Genomic DNA, 26,999 nt, shown 5'->3' on the forward strand with positions numbered 1-26,999 from the left:
CCATGCATTACACTTTTTTTTTTCAAACATTATTGAAGAATCTCATTCCTTCAAGACAATTAGTTCATTATTAATTGTTTATTCATTCAAATGAATCATTTGTTTGGAAAGTCCATGTACAGTAAATGAATGATTCAAAAAAGATGCTTTACAAATTATATTTTGATAAATATTCATGTGCTTTTGTTCAGTTTTATGATTTTGACTCACATTTAAAAATAGAATGCATTCATTTTTTTTAACTACCCTATAGCTATATAGGTTTATGTATTTACTGTACTGTATATATCTATGTATATTTACCTATTAACCTAATTCATTTATATACAAAAAACAAAACAAAAAAAAAACATTGTTTTTGTGCCAAAAATCTAATTCGAAGATACATGTTGTCCGCTTAAATTGTAGCTTTTAGTGCTGCTTACTACTTTTTTTTGAATGGGTATCTTGAAACCTACTTGAAGTGTATCTTGTAGCTCGGCAAGCCACCTTCCCGAGTGGCTTCCCCAACACTGAATAAACATTGAGTAGAGTTTATTCCAAATAACAGGTTGAGAGTCACCATTTTCATGAAGAGCCAGCCGCTCTCATGGCACTTAAAGAACCTACACGACTAATGCAAGCAGATCAAGTCTTTCATTTATATTATAGCGTGCTGCTGGACACCCAGGTGACTTCCATTTCTGAGGTGAGTAAATTGGCACTCCATAGACAGGTCGAGGAGTCAGGAAGGTTGGTGACTGGTAAAAATAATAAAAAGGACCTACTGAGGAGAGCTGCCTCCCCTGGACCTGCTGGCTTCTAACTCGTCTCACATTCGCACCCTTTTATTTTCCCTCAGGCCTGTAAAGATGCTCATCTCTGCACTGGAGTACCTGAAACTGGGTCAGGGCTCTCCTCCCGTTTCATCTCATGTCGTCTGTACTGCACTGTCTTAATTGATTCTCTCAGTATCTGGGGTTTTGAAGTGCTGCACTAAAATAAAAGTTAGGCGTGTGAAGAGAGCGCTTCTTTTTCGCGAGAGGGCCTAATTAGCATACAGGGCCTGAGGTAGTTTGTCGCTGGCCTCGTCAGTATGTCTTGGGAGCTTTCTAGGATGAACTGAATGGCTCCATCTCCCCCAAAATAAACCAGCTCACTGTCTGACATGTAGCCCAGTTGAGAGTTCTATTTTCATAAGTGTTGCATTCATTTCGCCCAGCTCCTCGGGAGAATCTCAGCAAGGCGGCGGAGTGACTTGGAGTCTCTCACTGGTGTAGATGTCTTTCAGGCTGTATTTTCAGTTGACAAATTGCACCAGTGTTTTACTGAGTTCAGAGCCAGGGGAAATCAAACAGCTGCAGAGAGACAGATCATGCATAATATCACATTCCCTTCATTCACAGAAGAATTGTCCCCAACAAGAGAGTTAGCCATCTTTGTATTTAGTACACTTTACTTTCATTATAACTCATCAGCTACTCATGCATTTAAAAGGGTGATATGCTAAGTGATAAAAGGGAGATATTTATATTGTTTTTCTGCACCTCTGATGTTGTCATTGTGTTTTGCACTCAAAACATATTTAAAGAAACAGTTCACCCAAAATGAAAATCTGTCATTGTTTATACACCTTATTGCCATTCTTAATGTGCATTATTTTCTTTCTTTCATTTTTTGCAAAAAACTAATGCAGAATCTAGCTCCAAAAATGAACAAAAAACACCACATTAGTAGTCCATAAAATTTGAGGAAAAGGTTGAAAGTAATTATTCCGTAATAACCCTCAAACATATTTTGTGTTCAAATTCTGTACATGACAGCAATTATTCTCACAAGTCTAGTAACCCAAATGCACAAAATGTAATCTATGCATGTTTTATTGACTGAGATTAGGGCAACATTTAAATAAATTATAACCATTTTTATTTTTGAAATTATAATTTTGGTTTTGCATGATCATATTCCACCCCATCTCTGACTTTTAACATTCTCAGTTACATCTTGTAACCAACCACAATGCACCAAATTGTATGCATATTTGACTGAAAGAGATTTAAGCAACATTCAAGTAAAATTTGATAGAATTTCATTTTTTTAAATTATAATTTTATTTTACATCACCATATTCATCCCCATCTCTGGATTTTAGAATCTCGTATAATTATGTATCAATCACAATGTACCACATTTTAATATGCATATTTGACTGAATGAGATTTAAGACATTTGAGTAATTTCTGACAATTTTATATATAATTTTTTTTTATCTTTTCTTAATTGTACATGACCTTTTAGAATTAATCAGGCTCTTGCCTATATTTTAGGATGAGTGATGTGGGTGAAATAAATAACATTACTGACTCATACCGATTGTGTTTTTGATGCCAGATCTAATATTAGTGGTGGTGCCCTGTCCTTTTTGTAAACAAAACAAAACTGTTATTGTGTGGGCAGTCATATGTTAAATGTAATTTATATTTCTAAAGATCAAGAAACATGTTATTTTTTATTATTTTACCTTTAATGTGTAGACATTTAATAAAAAAAAATGTGATTGTGATCTTTGGAAGTCCCACTGATTGAAATGTTATTGAATGCATGTACTATTCTGATGGCTGGACATTCACATTGTTCACAAATGGCCTCAAGGGATTTGTTCCTCCATTGAAAAAAACAACAACAACAAAACAACAACTCTCCACTAGTTGTTACATAATTAGGTTAATTAATTTTAGGGTGATCACTTGGGCATTTAATTAGACTGTTCTGGTAAAATATTCACCTTGCTTTGCTCTTTTGCTCTCATTAGACCCATCCTATATTACCTTTGATGATTCGCTCTTTGCATCATTCCTTCATTAGTTGCCTTTTGCTTTAATGAGAGCATTCCTCTCTTTATTCTGATGCAGAGACTCACAGTAATTTGCACATCTTAAAGGCACAATTCGTACTGTTGGAAGTGCAACAACAAATGCCTTCAGAAAATAACAATGCTGTCCTTATCTTTCTGGATTCGTATTGACATTCAAAGGCACAAAACTTTTCTGTAGGCTCACAGCTAATTCTTAACGGAAAAAGCCAGGATGTTTTATCAGGTGCAGACTATGTGTAAAGGCGTGATTATCGGAAATGCTGGCTTTGAAACATCCATGTCGCTCGTACCTTGAGTGCAACAGCTGCTGCAGGTGCGTGCAGAAATGCAGCAATGTTGACCACCAAGCATTTGGAATTGTTTTCTCATCTTGGCATGAGACAAGAAATTGACAATTAAACTGAAACACTTTGTACCCAGTACACAGATTGGATACCGCCACTTAGAAAAAGACAGAGCGAAAAAATGCACCAGTCAGAACCACTGCATAATTGATGAGTCTTATCACGTTCATCAACATAGATTCTGCAGCCTGCATTCTGCATTATTGATGCGAGGGCATTGTTCTGCATGGCAGACCTCTAAGACTTTTGACAGATGAGTCAATATGCTCTGATGGGCACAGTAGTCTGCTTTGATTACCCTGTAGTGAAAATATTGCAGCTTTGTTTAAGGAACCGTCCACCAGAAAACAATAAAATAGCAAATGCAATATAATTAGTTCCTAGATCAACTGGTAAATGACTGTTTTGTCAGCTGAAGATATTAGTTTGTAATACATAATGAGTGTACTTTGTCTATTTATTTAATAAGTCTCGTTTAAATAAAATGATTCAGAAAGATCCACAATTCATTGCTTTTTGGGATGTTAATGGTAATCATATAATTGTGTCATCAAAATAAAATTAGCCTCAACTAAACTGAACTGGAGATTGGATTATGTAATGAGTATGCGGCTTGTCGAGAGGCTCTCAGAGAGATACATTGGTGCACTTCAGTGTAAATATTGAGGAAAATGACAAATCCAAAATGAATTCAAAACTGTAGTGGAAAGTGTGCATTTTGAAGTGTACATGACTTCTACTGTGATGTCTTAACGGGTGGGCTGTGACCCAAAAATTTGTTGCAGAATGCAAAAATGCTAATTCTAAAACATGACTAGCCATATAATTGTACATAGGGTAACAAAGCATAACAGTGAGAAATTTCTGCAAAACAAAACTCTACTGTATTTTGATGCAAATTCATCTTTTATGGTAACACGATTGTTTCAGGACATACTGGAGAATCATGCAATAGGCATGCAATAACTTTGTGTGAGTAGCGGACAAAGATAAATGTGTGATTTATTGATACGTTTCTCATTCATAAAAGCTAACTGGTGCATCAATTGCTAAATAGTAATGGTTTTGTGAATTAGATAGTCATAGATGGGGTTTCTGCAGACCTTTTTAGTACCAAGTATAAGACATTTTAAATAATAAATCGAAGGTAACAAAATAGAGCAATATGTTCTCTTAAAATGAGTTGTTTTAGCAACACTTTAAACTTCCTACCAATCTCCATTACTTTTTAAGTATTTAAGGCTCAGCTTCTAACCACTAGAATAAGAAAGTTACTTGTACTTTACCTTCTGATCACACTGCAGAAAATATATATTGTTTGATTAAAAAAGAACTTAGAAGAAAATAACTTTTTTTTCAAAGGGAAACCTATTTTTCTTAACCCATCCACCCCTTAGTGGAAACTGGACCTTTAGATAAAGTGTGACCATGTACTTTTCATATAACTTCAGTGTTTGATTTTGTGGTCCATGCAGTCTGTTTCCAGTAGTTGAACACCTCTATCTTAGACCTTTGTATTGTTCTCACTGCAGCATACCTGCGATCGAAGAGGCAGCTGCGGAGTAAATTAGTTTGTGTGTCTGGAGGTCTCTTCCTCTCTCCCTCCCTTTACTACTTTCCTGCTGTGCATGGCTCCTCTGCAATGAGAATGACAGAGCTCCTCCTCTTTTCCCCTGCAGAACAGTTCGAGAGTGAGTGTGGAAGAGAGAAAGAGAGATATGAGCATGTCAGAAAAACACATCTGCTTGATGTTGTTTCTTGTCCTCATTTGCTAGTTTTTTTCCAAATGTTGTGCCAATGTGTTGGGATCAGAGAGCCGACACGGCTTCCTTTTGAAGTTTAAATAGACGGTTGGTGGTTTCCCTCTTTTAGTGCCGCCGAAGTGTGACTCAGTGTTGCATGTTCTGCTGCATCTGAAAACACCAGGAAAGAAATGGGCTGCATGGCTGATCGGAAATATTAACGTGGGGGTTATACTTTATAACGAGAGTGCTACATGTGCTTTGAATGTAATTCCTTGCCTCTGTCACGGCAAAATTGTCCTCATTTGATATTCAGCTTGAAAGCATTTTGTAGTTCTCTTTTAATGGCTAAATCTTAAGGGATGTTAAAAGAGTGTTTGCTATAATAAATCAAAGACAACTAGATTTGCACTTCCTGAATATAATTCCACTGCTTTCAAGGAAGCAAAAGGAAAAGTGTTGAAGTTTAAAGTAGGTTTAAAGTTTTACAATTTGATTCTGTGTGTTAAAGCACCATACTTTCTGCTACAGTGTAAAAGGTCTCTCTGTGGTTGATGCTGAAAATGGAAGACCAATAACAATTCAGCATACAAAAATGTGTAAGATAGAAGACCAATTGGAATTTGTAAGCAATTAACTAAAGTCCAAAATAGCCACACCATTTTCTTAACCAGGCTGATATAACGAAGCAACAAGGAATTCAAAGCTATTTTAATGAAAGAGATTTCATTCATTTTCGTTTTTTGTCCTATTTCGTTTATGATAGGATTTTTCGTTTACTTGGTTTCTGTTTCTTTGGCATCATACTTGATACACATTACAGGATGTGTCTCATTTGTTGACATTAAAAGGCATTAACTAACATTAAATGAGCAGTACATTTTTACAGCATATATTAAACTTTTAAATTCTAGTTAGTTAATAAAAATATTAATGTTCATGTTAGTGCATTAACTAATGTTAACAGGTACAACTTTTATTTAAATTTTTATTATGCATTAGTAAAAATTGACATTAACTAAGATTAATAAATGCTTCTATGTATTGTTATTGTTGGTTCATGTTAATTAATGTCTGCTCGATCCGAATTAATGAAGCTCGATCCAAATGAAATTTCGATCAGATTGAAGGGGTGGTTTATTCCTCTTCTAATACGATTGAGCGTGCATGTAAACACTCGATCGGACTGAACCACGAAACTGAAAGGACTGTGCATGTGCAATGGTGCAGAAATAACGTAATGACGTATGACGCAGAAATAACGTAAAAACGTATGTTATGTGTAAACAGTGAGAAACTCAATTATCTATGTCACTTTCACTTTTACTATTTCAGCAGTGTGCGCATGTCTAAAAAAATCTATTCCGATTTGAAGCTTGTGACATATAAATGCGCACATCAACTGGATCACCTTATTTAGCGTTCATGTAAACACTACAATCAAATTCATCAATCGTGATAAATTCAGTCCGAATGAACCAAAAAGTGTGCATGTAAACGTAGCCAGTGAGTCCTTATTGTTACGCATTACCAATATCTCTATAGCAGCTTATATATTTACTGCGGCCTGACAAACTTGTATTATGTCGGAAAACACTGATTTAGAATAAAATTACTGATTTGTATTTTTTTTTTCAGTGTAGAATATGGATAAAATTATTTTTTATAAAAATGAATGGAGCCATTGCACTGAACAGTTTAGCCTGAGTAAATGTACAGAATTTTTGTGGAGTATACTTCAATTTATCAATAATCAACAAACAGGCCTTAGAACTACTTGACGATCTTACCACAGTATGTCCTCTTTTTTTTGTTTGTTGTTAGTCAGAGGAAAAAACTATTTCATAGCTAGGATGTGCTGTCAGAGTGCTTTAGACGATACAGTTGGAACACATAAAGTCACATGCAGTGCATGGATATTATGCCCTAGCATGCAAGTCAGCGTTTACATGACAATTCTAACCCAGGCAGGTGTTGTTATCAGTGCAAAGGTTAAGGAAATGTGAAAATGACATTTATCCCGTTCCCTATAGGATCTCACACCCAACCTTTAGATATCTGTTTATTCTCGCCCATGACTGGCCTCAGCAAACATGTGGTGATATTGCTGTGTGTGTTTGTACCGTGTGGAGGTCCCACAGCTGTCTGTGACATTTTGCCGCTGTAAGATATCTGGTTATTCGCTCCAGTCCAAATGTGCTCTGGAAGATATTTACAGGTTTAATTTTGTGGATTGACCGTTTTCCATCTTTCAGGAGGAAAAAAAGATCAGAATATTCAATTAGAGCATAGTAGTGCTCTTCTTTTCTTATGAAATGTCTTACTGTCTTCATGTTTTTGATCTCACAGTTCAAAATTTCAATGAATCTGATGGCACTTGCGTGGCTAGAAACACACTCGGTGCAAGTCCTATTGAGAATGTTGTATCCCCTCAAGGGGAGCAATGAGCATTAGTGCACATTGACTACAGTCAGTTTGTTCTCTTTCTCATACAGACCTGTTTCTGTCAACTGGAAAACAAAAAATACATTATACAAAAATTTTAATATATTTTATTTAACATTAAAAGGTAAGGTAAAATTAAATTGATTTGTGAAACTATGATAAAATATAAAATTTGGTCCATCTTTCTGAATAGGTTTGGTTTGAAGAGGATATTGTTGAGCAATTTAGTTTACAATAAACTATCTACATGACTCTCTGTAAAAACATGGGTTAAAAAAAATGGAACAACATTATTGGTCAGTCTTAACAATGCAGCAATAAATTTGAAAATATAAAATTTTTCAAGAGAGTCTTGCTGAGCAATTTAGTTAAAGATAAACTCTCTATATGATTAATGATGCAAATTATATATGAAAATATAATTGAAATATAAGACAAATGTATAGACTTTATTTGAATGTTTAATATTTTAAACATGCAGTCCATATTTCTGAAATGGGCTGGTTTGAAGTGAATCTTTTTGAGCAGTTTAGTTAAAGATGAACTGCCTACAGTAAACACAAATTTATATAACAATATGAAATTAAAATAGGGTACAAAATTACGGATCTGGCTTCAAATACAACAATAAATAAAAAGACAATATGTAATATTTTATTCAATTTATACCATATACTGAAACAGGCTGGTTTAAAGACAATCTTGTTGACTATTTCAGTTAAAGATAAAATGTCTTTATGACTGTATTTATATATGAATACAAAAAAAAAAAAATAACACAGGATTATAGATCAGGCTTAAAATACACTAATACTGTACATTTGATCATATTTAATACTTGACCGAATCAAATTTCGTCCATTTTTGGTTTCAAGGGAACCTTATTGAGCAATTGCATTAAGAATATAAGCTGTACTTATGACTCGGTGTAAATGTAAAAATAAATAAATAAAATACAGTACAAAACTATAGATCAGGCTTAAAATGTCACAATAATGAACACAAGTACGCATGTGAAGTATGTTCACCAGGGGAGCGCACTTGCAGTGTGTTTGCCAAGCATTTCTGTTCAGCGGTAGCATACGTACTGTAGAGTTTGTTTCTGACCCAGCAGTTGTGTGTGTGTGTGTGTTCTGATTAGTTGCTTGCTATGCAGTCTTGAAGCTTTTTCCAGACTGTGACATCCCACATTCAAGTTCTATCTTTGTCTTTTGGCCGGGTGCAAGCCCCATGGTACTCACTAGCAGCCAGCTAGTAAAATATTAAGTGCCTCGGCTTCTTATCTTCGTACAGTGTGCAGTTGTGTGTCCACTGTATTGTAGGAAGAGTGCACAAAGAAATCTGCATGGCTCAAAGAACTGTCAGCCAATCACGAGACAACAATAACAGCCCTTAAGGTCAGCGAGTCAACAAAATGCTTATCGTGGCAACATTTTAATGCCTGGGCCAAAAACTTTATGTGATATTTGCCTAAATCAGCATGGGAGCCTTAGGGAACTCTTAAACGAACAATATTTCCTGACGTGCTCTCTTGATCCCAAAGCTAATTTCAGATGTAGGCTGTACAGTTATCTGGATGTGATAATATGCTTTGTTATTCCACTGATGTGATGGAAAAGTTGACAAAGCTTTGTGATTTGTCATGTTGTGTTTATCTCATTGGTGTTTCAATTTGACTGAGTCTCTTTAGGCCTTGAGTCAACCAGGTGATTTTTAGATACAGGGAACTGATGTTTAAAATACATTGGATTATGAGGCTCCAAATTCCCTGATTGAATTATTTAGGTCCCAGCCACAATGAGTAAACAGCTCAACTAATATCAATAAATTCTGCACTGACATGATAATGTTTGAATGTCATTTCAACATGTTCTGTTTTCAGTCTGATATTTTTTAAACAATGAAAAACAAAACAAACATACACACACACACACACACACACACACACACACACACACACACACACACACACACACACACACACACACACACACAACATTAACATTGACATTTCTGGTCCATGCATTATACCAGAAGGAAATAAGAAATAATTTAGGACCAACATATTCATGAACATTCATTTGCATTTAGTACTCAAGTATACAAAAATATACCCTTCCATTCTTTTATAAAAGATTTTATGCTTTTCTTCTGAACCTCAGAATCCAGAAAAAACATTTTGTTTTCGTCCACATTAGCATTGAATCTGCTCTGTCTTTTGAGAAAAGGAGCAAATTAAAACATTATCTAGTGTGCAGCAATGTATGCACCTGGTTGTTGTCTCATTTGTAGGATTTTGCAGTGCCTTGTGTGCTTACTTGTGCCAGTATCTTCCCATCCTATAAAAGTCAAATAAAGCTAAAGTGTGTACATTAAAGATATATCTGCTTTATAGGCTAACAAAATGTCTACTCCAACCATTTCCACTTTTCCTCAAGGAATTTAATGATTGCTTACTTACCGGCTCTAATGTGCCTTTGGTTAGCAATCAAGCTACATGTGTGCACTACAGTCCATTGCTGGAGGGATTTTGGGACAATCAATGTGCAGATCTTTCAGAATGACATAAAGATGTAATTTAAAGTACTGATTAGATGAGTGCAATTTCTATTACCATATCTATATAAATTTGGTATTTACATGGTCCATATATTTAAAAAAAGTATATGGTCCCATAGCATTATGCAGAAAAAACAAACAAATATATATATATATATATATATATATATATATATATATATATATATATATATTTTTTTTTTTTTAAAGAACAGTTACTGTTTTGTTATTGTTCTGTAATAAATGTAATTAAGAATTTGAAGAGGACATGCTTAACTGTAGTAATAAATAAATAATTGGAAAATTCCTAATGTTCCTAAAAATAGACTTCAGATCCATTTTTATATAAAATATAATTTAAGATGCTCTGTTGGTTTTGGAATAAAATGTGACCCTGCACCACAAAATCAGTCATAAGGATAATATTTTTGGAAATTGAGATGTATACATCATCTGAAAGATGAATAAATAAGCTTTCCATTGCTGTATGGTTTGTTAGGATCGGACAATATTTATATATAAAATCGTCTTTAAAATTGTCCAAATGAAGTTCAATGCATTTTACTAATCAAAAATTAAGTTTGAATATATTTACAGTAGGAAATGTACAAAATATCTTGATGTAACATGTTCTTTACATGTCCTAATAAATTTTGGCATAAAAGAAAAATCTATAATTTTGACACATACAGTTTATTTTTGGCTATGCTACAAATATACCACAGCAGCTTAAGACTAATTTTGTGGTCCAGGGTCACAAATATGACCTTGACACACTTGACATCATGAAATTCACCCTGCTATTAACAAAATAATGCCAAACCATAAATGGATACCACCTTTCTGTAACCTTTCCAGTCTAACCTTGCCAATTTTTCTGAGAAATCAAACTCAATTAATGACTGGCTTTAGTAAGTATTGAAGGTACATCTCAGAATAAAAAGGAATGTTTGGTCCCACTTTATATTAAGTGGCCTTAACTACTATGTACTTACAGTTAAATCAGTTATTTGGTACAATGCACTTATTGTGTACATACATGCTTTTTACATTGTACTTATATTTTAAAAAATACCTGCATGTAATTACATCTGTAATTAGTTTATATAATTACATTTATAATTAGACTGTTGCCCCATCCCTTGCACCTTAACCCATCCTTAAACCTACCCATTCCACCCTGACCGTATATCCCACCTTGATAGCAGCCAGTGTTTTACAATACAACATGAACACAACAGGTACATTGTACTTATTTTTTGATGTTAGTCCATAGTATTTAAGGCCACTTAATATAAAGTGGGACTGCATAGGTTTTCATTTTCACATCAGTCTCTTCACAGTGTGTTTCAATGTCTCCATCGTCTCCTCTCTACTAATCACAAACACTTTATTTGTGTAAGCCCCTTATCTATTCCGAGACTCAAACTGAAGCCTTGGTTGAGCTTTGAATTGGAAAATAGGTCTGACCTTAGCCTGCCTGATTCACTCTACATTGATTAAACTGAATTTGCAGTGAATGATCAGGTCCAAATTACTTCTCCACTCCAAAGGGTGTGCATTGAACCCCCCATGTCACCTTCAGTCTTCTTACAAAGGATCTGTTCCCAGAATAAGAGCTCTTCCATGGCACCTCCTCCCATTGTGGCCCACATCTCTCCTGTCTAGAAGAGATGGGAAAGAGATTATTCCTTTAAGATCAATTACAGCTCTAACTGACTGAATGGTGTCAGCCCAAAATGCTTAAAGAAGCCCAGACAAGGAGGTGCTTTAAAAAAGAAAGCCGCCGTGAATGGCACGTGTGGGCGCGGTGTGATCCAGATTCTGCAGGTTTTTTTTGCATGTAACTTTCCCCGAATATGAATGCCGTAAAAAGATTCCCAGTGAGACTGCAATTTGTGCTTCTAATTTTGCAGTGCACGATAAGTAATTGTCTTTTCACAACAGCAGTGGCTTAGCATTAAGAGTTTTGGAGGTGGAGTCTGATATAAGGCTCCAAATATGTTAAGCATTATGAGAAACAGATAATGATCTCATTAGAACTATTTATAATTGCCATATCTAATATTTCCTTGAGCACAAACTTGAGTATGATATCAGATAGGATAAGAGGAACAATACAATTTCTGTGCGCCACACTGCACCAGCGAAGATTTATTAGCCTGTTGCTATGTGGAGGCTCACTTGGGCAGCCTGCAGACTAAAGGTTGGTATTCTACAGTATGCATACTATGTGTGCTTGCATTGTTTGGGATTGGATTATTATTAAGAAGCAGAGTGCTTTAGGCTTTTAATAAGTGTACTTAGAATGGCTAAATATTATTGGCAGTTACGAATTTCCAGTACAAATCTCTTTAAACTGCTAAGGAGCACTAAGGTGCTATATTGGGTTTTTAGTTTTTTTTTGTAATTGTGATTCTTTTGTTTTCATCCACATTAGCATTGAATCTGCTCTGTGTTTTGAGAAAAGGAGCAAATTAAAACATTATCTAGTGTGCAACAATGTATGCACCTGGTTGTTGTCTCATTTGTAGGATTTTGCAGTGCCTTGTGTGCTTACTTGTGCCAGTATGTGGATGTTGTTTTGACAATCTTCCCATCCTATAAAAGTCAAATAAAGCTAAAGTGTGTACATTAAAGATATTTCTGCTTTATAGGCTAACAAAATGTCTACTCCAACCATTTCCACTTTTCCTCAAGGAATTTAATGATTGCTTACTTACCGGCTCTAATGTGCCTTTGGTTAGCAATCAAGCTACATGTGTGCACTACAGTCCATTGCTGGAGGGATTTTGGGACAATCAATGTGCAGATCTTTCAGAATGACATAAAGATGTAATTTAAAGTACTGATTAGATGTGTGCAATTTCTATTACCATATCTATATAAATTTGGTATTTACATGGTCCATATATTTAAAAAAAATTATATGGTCCCATAGCATTAAAAACAAAGTTTTTTTCTACTCACATCGTGATATATTACCATGCTACTTTTTGTAAGTGTAGTTTTCAAATATAATTGATCCCTGCAAAAGACCTGGTGTGGATTTTTTCTTAAGTGATTTGTGTAAAGGTTGTGTTAATTCTACTAAATTAATGGCATCTTTACAGGCAAGAGCTAGATGTGAACTTCAAATCAAGTTCCAACAATTCAATTATTCTGAATATTCTACTGAATACACCAAAATGTTTCTAGCATTCCAGATCTGAAATAACTGAAAATTACCTCAAATAGAGAATTATTTTTTTTAAATTGCTGCTATCCACTATAGGTTCCAAGCCTATTGCTGATGGAAACTCACAGCGCTTATTATATCTCCATTACATTCTCAGACAGCCATGCAGTGTCAATTAACTTTAACTAATAAATTAAATTAACTTCTGTGGTAGGGCTGACACTCCCTGCAAATCACAGCAATGATCGCAGATCTTGCTGACAGCTTCATATGGGTCAACAGCCATCTAACAAGCTTGGCTTTGCCTTGAAAATCTAAGGGAGTTTATTAACCAGTGTTGGGGAAGTAACTTGGTGCTGTAGCTACTTAATTCAAGTTACAGCCAAACTAAACAAAAATTGTGTATACAATTTGAAAAAAATAAATAAAAAAAAAACATTAAATAACATTTATTCTTTTATTTTTTATTTTTATTTTTATTTAATTTTTTTTCTTCCTCTTTTTTAGGAAGAGTGCTGCAATTCTGGAAAAAGCTACAATAATGAAAAATGGGAACATTGCTACTTTTAGTTAGTTACTCCCCAACACTGTTAACAACACCTAACAGCAAATCATTCAAGACAAACACCTTTGAATCTAGGCTGTGTTCCATCTCTCATGTGTTTGGCAGTTTTTCCCTTAACTGTGAGCGTGGGAGAATGGAACATGTGCTTCAAGCCTTACCGTGCTCTCTCACACTAACTTTTTTTTTTCTCCAGAGGAAGGATTCCCCAGTTCACTCTTTAATATCAAAGCACATTTGCCAACATTGAAAAAGCATTTCAGAGTCGCTTCAGAGGCCCTGTTGTAATTCTTTGAAGTGCTTGTGCACAGGAGGAGAAGTGTGGAGCCAGCGTATAGTGTACTAATAGGGGAAGAGGTGGGAAGAGAGGATGAGATAAGGAAAAAAAACTAGATAGAATGAGAGCAGGTCAGTTAGATTTACAAAGGCATAAAAGAGAATTTCTGAGATTTTTCTGTCAGCTTGTAAATAAGTGAGGTGAACCAAATTGTGCAAAAAAGATTTGCTGAGATCAAGGCTTGAAAATAATTGCTTAAACTGCATCCACATTTAAAGAAATGCACAGGATTTAGTGATCATTTAAAAATATGCAGTACTGTACATAAAAAGCAATATAATGGGAGATTTTAATGGTATGTATAACTCAAAATAATAGATACATATGAATTGGCAGAGAAAATATATCTTCAGCATGCTGGAGGAGGTGAAAACAAGTCAAGCCGTGAATCATGATGTTGCATGATAACGATAATGTGTAGGCATTACAAATATGGCTAGATCAGTTTGCTGTATTTGTCACTCACCATTAAATCAACATTTCTGTTCAAAAGAACCAGCAGCTCAAATACATGCACATGCATACTGAAAACACAGAAGCCTAATGGAATATTCCAGTATGTAAATTTTTACCCAATTAGGCAGCAATTAAGAGAGTAATGATAACAGTGACTGTCAAAGTTGTAGGAAATAACTTGTCCTCACATTGAGATCAGTGTCATACAAATTAAATCTCGTTTCAAGTAATTAATGACCTTGAGGTTACCCAAATAACAATTCATTCTGAGAACTTAAATATCTCGCGGTGACTGTTGCGGCTAAAGATTAAAAGGTCTGCCTTTTGTCAGTATACGGTGTGTGCAGAGCAATTTTCATCAACCCAACTCATTTTCTTTATCAGAGCTTGCATTTCAGATGGGGGGGAAATGAAAACAGCTCATTACATAGATAATTCTCACTTGCTGGATCGGAGCTGTTCATTGGAATGCAGCTCCTTCATTCAGAATGTTGAAAAGAGACATGTGGGAGCCAAAAAATATTTATCTCGACCTTGGGAGCCCATAGCAATGTTTTAAATTCAAACTAAAGGGAGGGAGCATGCATGTGAGAAAAACCATGTGGGTTTTCAGTAAGGTGCTGCAAAGGAAAGTTTAAGGAAAGAACATAAATGCTGCAATGCCCATACTGACACAGAAACATCTGAATGTATAGCCTTTCTGTGGTGCTTACTCATTCTTTTCTTCATATCCTTTTTTTTTTCCAGGAAGGCTCAGAGGTGGGTGAGGCTTTGTGTTCGCAGCACAGGAACCCCAACCTCCTCCACTAGGAGACAGGGTGATTGAAAACCTAGAGGGAGCAAGGGACCAAAGACGTACGGTTAACCTTTAATCTCATCAAAGGACCCTAGAGGAAGTTCCTTGACAGGAGATAAAGCGGATTGACTCAGAACTGCTGCCGAAAGAACCTGATGAGCATTCCATTAAATTACAAACCCATCGCTACGTGACATAACTATGAACTTTAAAAGATTGTGCCCTGTGAAAGGGTGCCTCCATTGACCCATCAACTCAGTTGTGACACATCTCAGATCTAAAAATAGACACGCTTTGGTTGAAACCGGCTTGCTTCAATGTCTTCAGCCATGGGCAAAATGGTTGGATGGACCAATCGTCGCTGTCAGGGCTCAGCATTGGTCCTTCTCTACCTCTTTCTGATTGCTTTGGCTGCGAAGCCCAAAGGTCCAGGCCACACACATTTAAACTCTATCCGGATTGATGGGGATATTTCATTGGGCGGCCTGTTTCCCGTTCACGCCCGGGGTCACGAGGGCAAACCCTGCGGTGAGCTGAAAAAGGAAAAAGGGATCCATCGTCTGGAAGCTATGCTCTTTGCTTTGGACCGCATCAATAATGACCATGAACTGCTCCCAAACATCACGCTGGGCGCCCGCATTCTGGACACATGCTCGCGAGACACTCATGCTCTGGAGCAGTCCCTCACTTTTGTCCAGGCGCTCATTGAAAAGGACGGCACGGATGTGAAGTGCCAAGGTGGAGGATCGCCCATCATTACCAAGCCAGAAAGGGTGGTGGGTGTCATTGGAGCGTCATCCAGTTCTGTGTCTATAATGGTGGCTAATATCCTCCGTCTGTTTAAGGTAAACAGCATAATTATTATTCTATTTATTTATTTTCTGTGGATTTGGATTGAACCTGATCATGATGGATTTACTTATCTGCTTCCAAGTTCAAACTGAATTTCCATGCTGGTCCAGGCTGTTTTTCTGCTGGCCTTGTGAGACCAGCAAAAAAGCTGATGATTTGTTGGAGTTTAGAAATCTTTAGTATCCTCATCTTCTATTGTATTTATATATACACACACACACATATATATATATATATATATATATATATATATATATATATATATATATATATATATGGGATATGCATCTTCATGACTGAGTGAAGGTGAAAGTGACATGACATACAGCCAAATATGGTGACCCACACTCAGAATACATGCTCTGCATTTAACCCATCCAAGGTGCACACACACAGCAGTGAACACACACCCAGAGCAGTGGGCAGCCATTTATGCTGTGGTGCCCAGGGAGCAATTTGGGGTTCAGTGCCTTGCTCAAGGGCAACTAAGTCATGGTATAGCCGGCCCAAGACTCAAACCCACAACCCTAGGGTTAGGAGTCAAACTCTCTAACCACTAGGCCATGACTTCGATATGATACTGAGGCCGATACAATATGCATTTCAATGCATAGCCAATTATACGATACATCAAAATTACATTCTGTATGAAGCTTCTACCGATGCGATATGATTCACCCGTTATGATGCAGTGCGATCCAATTTCGATTTGATTCAATACAATGTGATTTGATGGAATATGATGCAATGGAAAAAATATGATCACTTCTAATGTCTCGAGGCCTGTTTCATAAAACAAGTTCATCATATAAGTCAGGCTTATTTCAGTTAGTCTAACTCACTGTTAAATGATTTGGTTCAATAAAGCAAATTTAACTTAGGCCTAGATCATGCTACTCACTGTGGCAACTTTTGCAGGGAAACTAACCTGGTCTAAAGTAGGTTAACTGTTAGACTAAGCTGAGTTCCTCTATCACTGAGCAATAGGAACACAATGATGTCTGTCTCGCATACACCCGATCCGTCGTCTTCTTTTTCTTCTTGCTTTATAACGGATAGCAGACTTATAAATGCATTACCGCCACCTATCTCTCAAATGGACCACTCACATGCTATCTACAATCTCAATTAGGAGTGTCAATAGTCCACTTGAGAGATAGGTGGCAGTAATACACTTATAAGTTTGTTAACCATCGTAAAGCAAGAAGAAGAAGATGACAACAGATCAGGCGACAGTTTCTTGCACAGACAAATCATTTTGTGTCTTTACACATCAATGTATCGTCAAAAGCCTTAGGGTTTAATTTGGTTTTGTTTATGTTTTTTTTTTTACTCTCAAAGCCGTGATTCCCATCCACTTCCATTATATGACTGATAGACTGCAACTGTTGGAGTTAAAATTCGTAATTTGTGTTGTAAAAAGTAGATGTAGAAGTCCCCTACATCTTCGATGCCCTGCGGGAAAGCAGATAAGCATAAAATTTTCATTTTTGGGTGAATTGTCCACTTAATTTGTTGTTTAGGGAACTGCTTTAGCCCCAATTGATTTGTTAGGTTATTTGAAGTTATTATGAAGTGATAAACAGTTTAGAGAGGAGAAATCAATCTACATATAAAATATTGGTAGCAGATTATTGGTCACTTTATAAACAATAAAAGTAAGTAAAGCGCATCCACTAGTAATTCTATATAATTAAATAGGTTTTTAACAGTGCATATATGTTAGAAACCATGCATTGCAATACAAATGGCAACTTGTACAACCCGAATTCCTGGAAAAGTTGGGACGTTTTTTAAATTTTAATAAAATGAAAACTAAAAGACTTTCAAATCACATGAGCCAATATTTTATTCACAATAGAACATAGATAACATAGCAAATGATTAAATCTCCTTTTCTTTTCAAAACAATGTGAAGACGTCTGGGCATTGAGGCTATGAGTTGCTGCAGTTTTGCTGTTGGAATTTGGTCCCATTCTTGCCTTATATAGATTTCCAGCTGCTGAAGAGTTCCTGGTCGTCTTTGACGTATTTTTCGTTTAATGATTCGCCAAATGTTCTCTATAGGTGAAAGATCTGGACTGCAGGCAGACCAGGTTAGCACCCGGACTCTTCTACGACGAAGCCATGCTGTTGTTATAGCTGCAGTATGTGGTTTTGCATTGTCCTGCTGAAATAAACAAGGCATTCCCTGAAATAGACGTTGTTTGGAGGGAAGCATATGTTGCTCTAAAACCTTTATATACCTTTCAGCATTCACAGAGCCTTCCAAAACATGCAAGCTGCCCATACCGTATGCCCTTATGCACCCCCATACCATCAGAGATGCTGGCTTTTGAACTGAACGCTGATAACATGCTGGAAGGTCTCCCTCCTCTTTAGCCCGGAGGACACGGCATCCGTGATTTCCAACAAGAATGTCAAATTTGGACTCGTCTGACCATAAAACACTATTCCACTTTGAAATAGTCCATTTTAAATGAGCCTTGGCCCACAGGACACGACGGCGCTTCTGGACCATGTTCACATATGGCTTCCTTTTTGCATGATAGAGCTTTAGTTGGCATCTGCTGATGGCACGGCAGATTGTGTTTACCGACAGTGGTTTCTGAAAGTATTCCTGGGCCCATTTAGTAATGTGATTGACACAATCATGCCGATGAGTGATGCAGTGTCGTCTGAGAGCCCGAAGACCATGGGCATCCAATAAAGGTCTCCGGCCTTGTCCCTTACGCACAGAGATTTCTCCAGTTTCTCTGAATCTTTTGATGATGTTATGCACTGTTGATGATGAGATTTGCAAAGCCTTTGCAATTTGACGTTGAGGAACATTGTTTTTAAAGTTTTCCACAATTTTTTTACGCAGTCTTTCACAGATTGGAGAGCCTCTGCCCATCTTTACTTCTGAGAGACTCTGCTTCTCTAAGACAAAGCTTTTATAGCTAATCATGTTACAGACCTGATATCAATTAACTTAATTAATCACTAGATGTTCTCCCAGCTGAATCTTTTCAAAACTGCTTGCTTTTTTAGCCATTTGTTGCCCCCGTGCCAACTTTTTTGAGACCTGTAGCAGGCATGAAATTTTAAATGAGCTAATTAAGTGGATAAAAGTGTAAAATTTCTCAGTTTAAACATTTGCTACGTTATCTATGTTCTATTGTGAATAAAATATTGGCTCATGTGATTTGAAATTCCTTTAGTTTTCATTTTATTAAAATTTAAAAAACGTCCCAACTTTTCTGGAATTCGGGTTGTATGTGATGCACACTTTTTAAATCGATGCATAGCATCTATCCCGATGCACAGAGTGAATTGGTGAACCTTCCCATCCCTGATATATATAAGTAATAAAATTATGAAAAAAATTAGTGCTGTCAAACGATTAATCGTGATTATTCTCATCCAAAATAAAACTTTGTTTACATAATATGTGTGTACTTCTCTATATTTACAGTACAATACAGTACAATACACTCATACAGTACAATATTTATTTATAATTTATATATATATATATATATTAAACATAACATATTTTTCCTAAATGCATACATGCATGTGTGCAATTCATCGTTTGACAGCACAAAAAAATAAAATAGAAAAAACAAAACTAAATTAAAGTAAATTCAACTAATTAATTAAATTCTTAAATAGAATAAAATAAAATTTAAATTGAATTTTAATTGAAAAAAAAAGAAAAAAAATGACTAAAAGAAAACAAAATAACAACAAAGTTTAAAACAAACCTTTAGCTGTTGATGCTTCCTGATCATTAAAGGGTTAGTTCACCGAAAAATTAAAATTATGTCATTAATAACTCACCCTCATGTCGTTCCAAACCCGTGAGACCTCCGTTTATCTTCGGAACACAGTTGAAGATATTTTATATTTAGTCTGAGAGCGCTCAGTCCCTCCATTGAAACTGTGTGCACGGTATACTGTCCATGTCCAGAAAGGTAAGAAAAACATCTTAAAACTAGTCCATGTGACATCAGAGGGTCAGTTAGAATTTTTTGAAGCATCGAAAATACAAAAACTACGACTTTATTCAGCATTGTCTTCTCTTCCGTGTCTGTTGTGAGCGAGTTCAAAACACAAAAGTTCAATGATATCCGGTTCGCGAACGAATCACTCGATGTAACCGGATCTTCTTGAACCAGTTCACCAAATCGAACTGAATCGTTTGAAACGGTTCTCCTCTCCGATAAGCATTAATCCACAAATGACTTAATCTGTTAACCTTTTTAATGTGAGATAAGATAAACGGAGGTCTCACGGGTTTGGAACGACATGAGGGTTGAGTTATTAATGACATAATTTTTATTTTTTGGTGAACTAACCCTTTAAGGTCTTACTGCTTTAACAAGCAAAGAAGCCTGGTTTAAACACCACTGGACCAGGTTTGCAAACAAAACAAATGCTGGAGACGGCTTTGCTGGTCTTTTCACGGGTTTGGAATGAATATACTGATGTGTGAGATTGGATTTTGTTGCTGTTGCATCTTTATCTTTCTTTCCCCTGTCGTTTGGTCTTCTCCTTTGGTAAGCAGAGTGGATAGCATTGTCCCAGTAAATGTATAATTGATAAGAAAGCAATCTGGAGGTTCTTACATCCACTTAGCCACGACCAAACATGGTCAGTAACATTCCTCATCTCATTCTGTGCAAATTGCGAGGCTCCTATCTGATAATGTTAACTTGGCCTATTTCCAAACAGTTAACAAAATATATACTAGGTCTGTGTATTACCACTAAAGTCATGATATGATACGTTTCCTTATACAGAGGCCACAATATGATACTTATCATGATATAGGACTGCACTGAATTTCACCTAGGTGCAGTTTAGTAGAATTTAGTAAAACAGCTGTTTATTAAACACTGCATACTATAGGGCCATTGCTACCTATAGGCAGAGCAGGCCGTTGACCTCTGCATTATGAAGGGCCTCCATAACTGTCCCAAAGTACAATATAGGTAATGCCGTACTATATGTTTCATGCTTACATGCTTAGGTCTCTTTATATCAGGCAACCCCAGTTGTGTTCCTCTGCGGCCAGATTAAAACTTGTTGAAGCCTGTATATATTGTGCTCTATTCATTATTTTTTTTAGAAACCTCACATTTTCTACTCCATTTTAAAAGTTGTTCTTGTATTCAACTTAAGCACTGTCCACTGCAGCACTCATGCCACGATGAGATAGAGGGCCAGCTATATTAATACTCATATCTTCAAATCTCTGTGACGATACATCATCATATCGATGTATCAAACACAGCACTTACAGCATTTAATGGATGAAGCCGAGCTAAAGAGATTTCCAACTTAGTATATAGCACTTCCATTCTTCAAGATCAGATTCTTTTCACTTATATTCACATTGTTATGGAGGGAGGTAATTTTTCATTTTGAATGTTTAATGGCACACTTTTACACTTTGATGATCACTTCAGGGGGAGATTCTGAATATGCAAATAAAATAGTTTTGCACCCGTGATTCAGTTAACATGCAATACGGGACACAGATAGTAAATGTGGATTTGACATGATGTATTGTAGCATGTCTTGTATATGTAATGCATGAATTGTTAATTGGGTCTGAATTGTGAACATCAACCTGACTATAAGAATTAGTGTAGCTCAAGGCTAACCAATAAAGACACTCTTTAGTGTCCGTTGATTGCTTTCAACCTAAGAGATCCAATTTCTCTCCATTTTACAGGGGACGGTGGTTATGCAGGAAAAAATTCTTTGGGTTGGGGGATCAGATTTGCATCTGTTCACAAAGCAGGTATATGAATAAGGCAGGACTTCGTGTTTAGCTCAGAATAGCACTGACCTGGCGTCAGCGAGGCCGATTCTCATTCATTCCTCAGCCAAGCTGCCCAGAGACAGATGCCCAACGTTTAATGGATATTTACCCTCTGAAACGCCGACTACATGGTGCCATTCATCAGCCAGAGAGTTGTGATCAAAGATAGATCGCAGGCAGAGGAAACTCAGCAGCGGCGAGTCGAGATGACAGGCCTAGAGAATGAGTGCTGATATAAGCGCATTTAAAGCTCACAGTTAAAACACTGGTGTTATTGAGAAAAAGAGGCAGCAGGTGCAATGACAGGGCAACTGGGGAGTCCTCACTGTGGGTGGAGCTCGTTTGCTCATAAATTTACTGAGGGCTTTTGTGCAAACCCTCTTATTAGAATCTTCAGATCAACAGTGCACTGATCTTTAGTTCAGAAGCACACCTCGGGTGTGGTTAATAAAGATGCACCTCACCGCACTGTTATGCACTCTATGCATACATGCCTTGGTTCCTCCCAATCATTTGCAATTTCCTCTACTCATGTACAACATGTACTCGTTCCATCCAGAGCCATTTTACCGGAAGCCTGAAAGGTTTCGGTTGAAGCTGATGTAATCTTTTTATAATCCACTTAGATAATGGCTTCAGCTTTGACCATCAAAGTACAATGTATATAAAAAAAGGACTGGTAAGAGGGATGTTTTCATTTGACTGAAAAATGTTGAATTAGACTGAGACTCTTCGCTGACAAAAAAGCACCATGGTATTATTACCGTGGTATTTTTTTGGGCATGTACCATAGCAATATCATGGTCTTCTTTGAAGTACCAGAGTGTGTAATCATTCAGTACTATGGTACAAGAAGTCCCTTTAAGGCAAGTCATTCCTCTGCCGGAATGTTAGGTAATGGAGGTAAGGCTCCAATATACTTGAATAGGAAAAGACTAAAATTGTTGCTTTTCAAGATTGCAATAAAATCTGAAAACTACACAGTAATATCATAAAATTGTTTTCTTTAGCAAAAATTGCACAAAAACGTATTTGTTGCGATATATAAAGTATTTGTAGGTATCATAAACATGATATTGCTTTGATACAGCAGCTCAATTTACATCTTTAATTACATTTACATTTTAAACAACACTGTGTCTTGTTTCAAAGGCCATGCCCTCCAGTCCATTTGTTGCAATTTCAGTAATTACACCTCACATGGAACATCAGTGTATTAACAGCTGCTTTTCTCGAATGAGACAGCCTCAATGAGGTGTGCAGTGTTTCTGGACGAATTAGTGTTTTGAACAACCAGGTTGAATGAATGAGTCACTGGCTATGTTTACATGCACCCAAATAATCCGTTTGTAATCGGATTGACGGCTCAATCGGACTGAAAAGCGTTCATAAACACTTTAATCGATCCGATTGAGCTCGATCTGAATAAAATTTCGATCAGATTGAAGGGGGTGGTTTAGTCTTCTTCGAATACGATTGAGCTTGCATGTAAGCACTCGATCGGATTGAACCACAAAACTGAAAGGACTGCGCATGTGCAATGTTCTGTCATTATAAAACTCTCCTTTCACTTGGCAACTGTGAAGTGGAGCAGGACAACTTTGTTTTGGAGACTCATCACCAGGCAACCCATTTTGGGCGCGGGGAGGGGCTTTTTTTTTGTGCGATAAATATGAGCAGCACAGCACAGCAGTTATATATATTTATCCATAAACGGGTAAATATTAAAACAAATAAAGAAACCGTGTAGGAGAGTGGTTATTATGTGCAAACAGTGAGAAACTGTCACTTTCACTTTTCACTTTCACTATTTGAGCAGTGTGCACATGTCAGAAAATCTATTCCGATTTGTAGCTTGTGACATATAAACCCGCACATCAACCCGATCACTTTATTTAGTGTTCATGTAAACACTACAATCAGATTGATACTAAACATGCTCTAAAGTATTTTGTATTCATTTTAATCAGACAATTTAATAATGTACCAATGAAAATGTTCCTCTAGTGAGGGGATAGGAAAATCCAACACTACAACGGCTCCTTCCTATACTTTCCCTGTTTAAAGCACCTTGGAATAATCATCTAATACCATCACGGTACTGCCTCAGTACTTGTGCGAAAGGTGCCTGTATGCATTACAGAGTAGAAAACTGTAAATATCTGCCACATCTGCTCAAAGAACTGATGTATGCTTACCCAGGGCAGTAAAAGAATTTGTGCATCAGCAAAAAGCATTTTTTGCTTCAGACAGTCTTACTGAATTTAACATGCTCTCTGACCAGATGCAGCTATTGGCCTTTTGCTTGCATTTCACTAGTTTTCAATTATGGAATCTGAAGCACTGAGAAACAGGAAAAATGCATACTTGCATATGCAAAATGCACATGCATACACACACGGGACTGTCGCCCACTACCTCAAACATGCACACACACGCAAACACCAGGGAGAAAGAAAACTGCATACTCTTGCAAGAACACCCTGCTCAAGATGGAAGGTCTGCCACCTGCATGCAGTTTAGGGGGTTAACAAAAAGCACTTTCCCTAGCATAGATTTGCCAGTCCTGAGCTTTTCACGATTAATATTTCACATCAGCATTACATAACAGCAGCTAGATGCATCAAATTACCCTTCCTAAACATCTATGTATTGAAAAATCTGACACAACATTCAGAGCACAGGCTGGAGTCAGAAAGAAAAAGCAACTCTTGTTTGGAGTTATGTGAAATTTGCCAGCATCATTTATCTAACAAGAGATTTGCGGCGTCAAACTCACAGCTGTCATAAACGTTATAGCCACACTCTTGCCTTCTCTTATTGTTAATATAATATGGAAGCTTGTTTTGGATAAATCACTGATTTTTCTGTGCCAGAAATTCTCGAAATGAAACTATCCAAAGCATTTTGGATTTGTGAGATGTTTACCAGCACTGATAATGTTCTAGCTATTACAGAGTCTCTTACTTTCATGGCTATAAAGCAAAACTACCCCTCTATCTTAGTAATAATGCAAACAGTTTGTTAAAAATTTATGTTATGGCAGACCATCAGAATTGCTATTATGGGTCATAGAACTGCCCTGGGTTCACAGCTATCCTATTAAACAATGGCTGACTATTTTATTTTAGTGATGATTTATGTACATCATTGACAAAAAATGGCATAGTCATTCATCCTTATTTTATTTAATTTTTTGAGTGTTAGAGTGTAAGTCATCATAAAAAAATAATCAAAATTTACCCCATTTACTTTCCTAATACAGGTTCTTAATCTTACTGTGCACTATTCCAAAGAAAACAAACAAATTTGTTTTTTCGCTTATAATTTGTCATTTCCCTACCAACATAAGACCACTTTTCACGATCCATGGATGATGTCCAACGGATAAAATCTGACCCCACCCAATACTTTTTCTCGTCTCGTTGAACATCCCCATTAACTCACAAATGCATCAGAATGGTTTGGAAAATGGCATTTTGTGTTGACATTAACAGAAGATCTGTACTTTCAATAAAAAAGGTCAGTGGTTTAAAAAAATGTTTAGGGTGAAAATTAGATTTAATTGTTTACAATAATCATTGCTCGCTTGCATTGAGTTTTGTATTCACGTACATCACTGATCAGTATTGTTGTGTTTTCAGCAGGCTTGTGAATGTTTATGCCGCACGGTTTGTAGCTGCGCCTGTAATTTAGCTATTAAATTGGAGGTAGATATAATCGTGCAGAGTTTTTACACCCCCATTTTAAACCATCATTCCCGCCCAGACATTTTGAGTAGGACAGTCAATTCATGATATAAACTCTCAATGGTTGTTTTGTCTGTGTGGATGTTTGATTGTTTTAGCACTATAAAGAGTTTCAGAGAGCCAGGGAAGGGTCGCTATAATAATTGTTAACACTCACTTTTAAATTGGCCTGTTTACGCTGCTGTCTTACTGCCTGTTTCCACTCAAATGTCTGATATATTGCTCTATTTTCCTCCATCTTATCATTTCTGGTCTTCCTGAGTCTTGCTGCCCAGGATTCTGACCTGACTGCTCTCACCAAGTAACTTCAAAAATCACTGCTGATGGCTATATTTGAAGTGATGTTGGAAGAGAAAGCAAAAAGAGCAGTTTTCATGTGAGGAAATATTTAAGCATTTAAACCCTAAAGGTGAAGTGTGAAAATGTATTTGGCGACAGGATGCTATTGGTTAAATAAGCAGATAGCCATGCCCTAATCTTAAGCCATTAAACTAGTGTTACTGGGCAGTTGAGATACTCAGTTTAACAGGACACTATTTTTTACTCCAGAATGTTTCACAGTAATTACACTTTTTATTTTTTTCCAGGGGAAATCTACCTGTTAAAGGTATACGTTTAGGTGTCTTAGTTTATATTGGGCTGGGAAGATGAATGAAAGTATTTTTAGCGTAAAAAAAAAAAAAAATACACACTTCATCTTTAATTTTGCAATTCAATGCTATTCTTAATTCATGTTCAGGGAGGCACTAGTCTATTGCTTATCAATCACTCAGTGGTGTTACAGATTTCCTTGCACATTTCACGAGAGAACAGATGCATGCATGCACAATGTTGACATGTAAAATGAAACATTGAATTTACCCCAGACAATGGCAATTGCTAGGCCAGGAAAATTGCAGTTAATCCAAATTGTTATGTGAAGCATTGAATCTTTTCATAAAATAACTGGTTCATGGTGAGTTTTTTTTTTTCAACATAGTAGGTCTCAGGGACTAATTTTAACAAACTTAATTATCCTTCATATCTTCTTAATTATTTGTTTGGAGTGCTGTAAATTGAATCATTTACATGGCAATGTGTCATATATGAACTTTCACAGATTCAAACATTCAAATGCTTTCAACAGGCCTCCATTTACTTTAATTTGCTTTCTTTTCAGTATAGGTTATGGCAAATAAATAGTCTCTCTTCCTGTGTGACAGATGGGGCTTTTACCCGTCAGCAGAAAAATACCACACTGTGTCTCTTTGATTTCTGAAGCAAACTTGCCATCATTTGAGTAGCTTGCTTAGAGGTTCAATTTGACATTG

At 36.4% G+C, this 26,999-nt stretch overlaps 1 protein-coding gene across 2 annotated transcripts in view; it reads left to right on the top strand.

Moving 5' to 3' along the window:
• The window catches only part of LOC132160860 (metabotropic glutamate receptor 4-like), a 184,899-nt gene that overhangs the window by 27,685 nt on the left and 130,215 nt on the right, over positions 1-26,999 (top strand). For both annotated transcript variants that reach the window (XM_059570572.1, XM_059570571.1), the window contains exon 2: positions 15,225-16,118. In XM_059570572.1, the coding sequence (XP_059426555.1) occupies positions 15,591-16,118 (528 nt within the window). In that variant the 5' untranslated portion in view covers positions 15,225-15,590. The remainder of the gene's footprint in view (positions 1-15,224; positions 16,119-26,999) is intronic.

Source organism: Carassius carassius, chromosome 17 (genome assembly GCF_963082965.1).
Source record: "Carassius carassius chromosome 17, fCarCar2.1, whole genome shotgun sequence".
Lineage (NCBI taxonomy): Eukaryota > Metazoa > Chordata > Actinopteri > Cypriniformes > Cyprinidae > Carassius > Carassius carassius.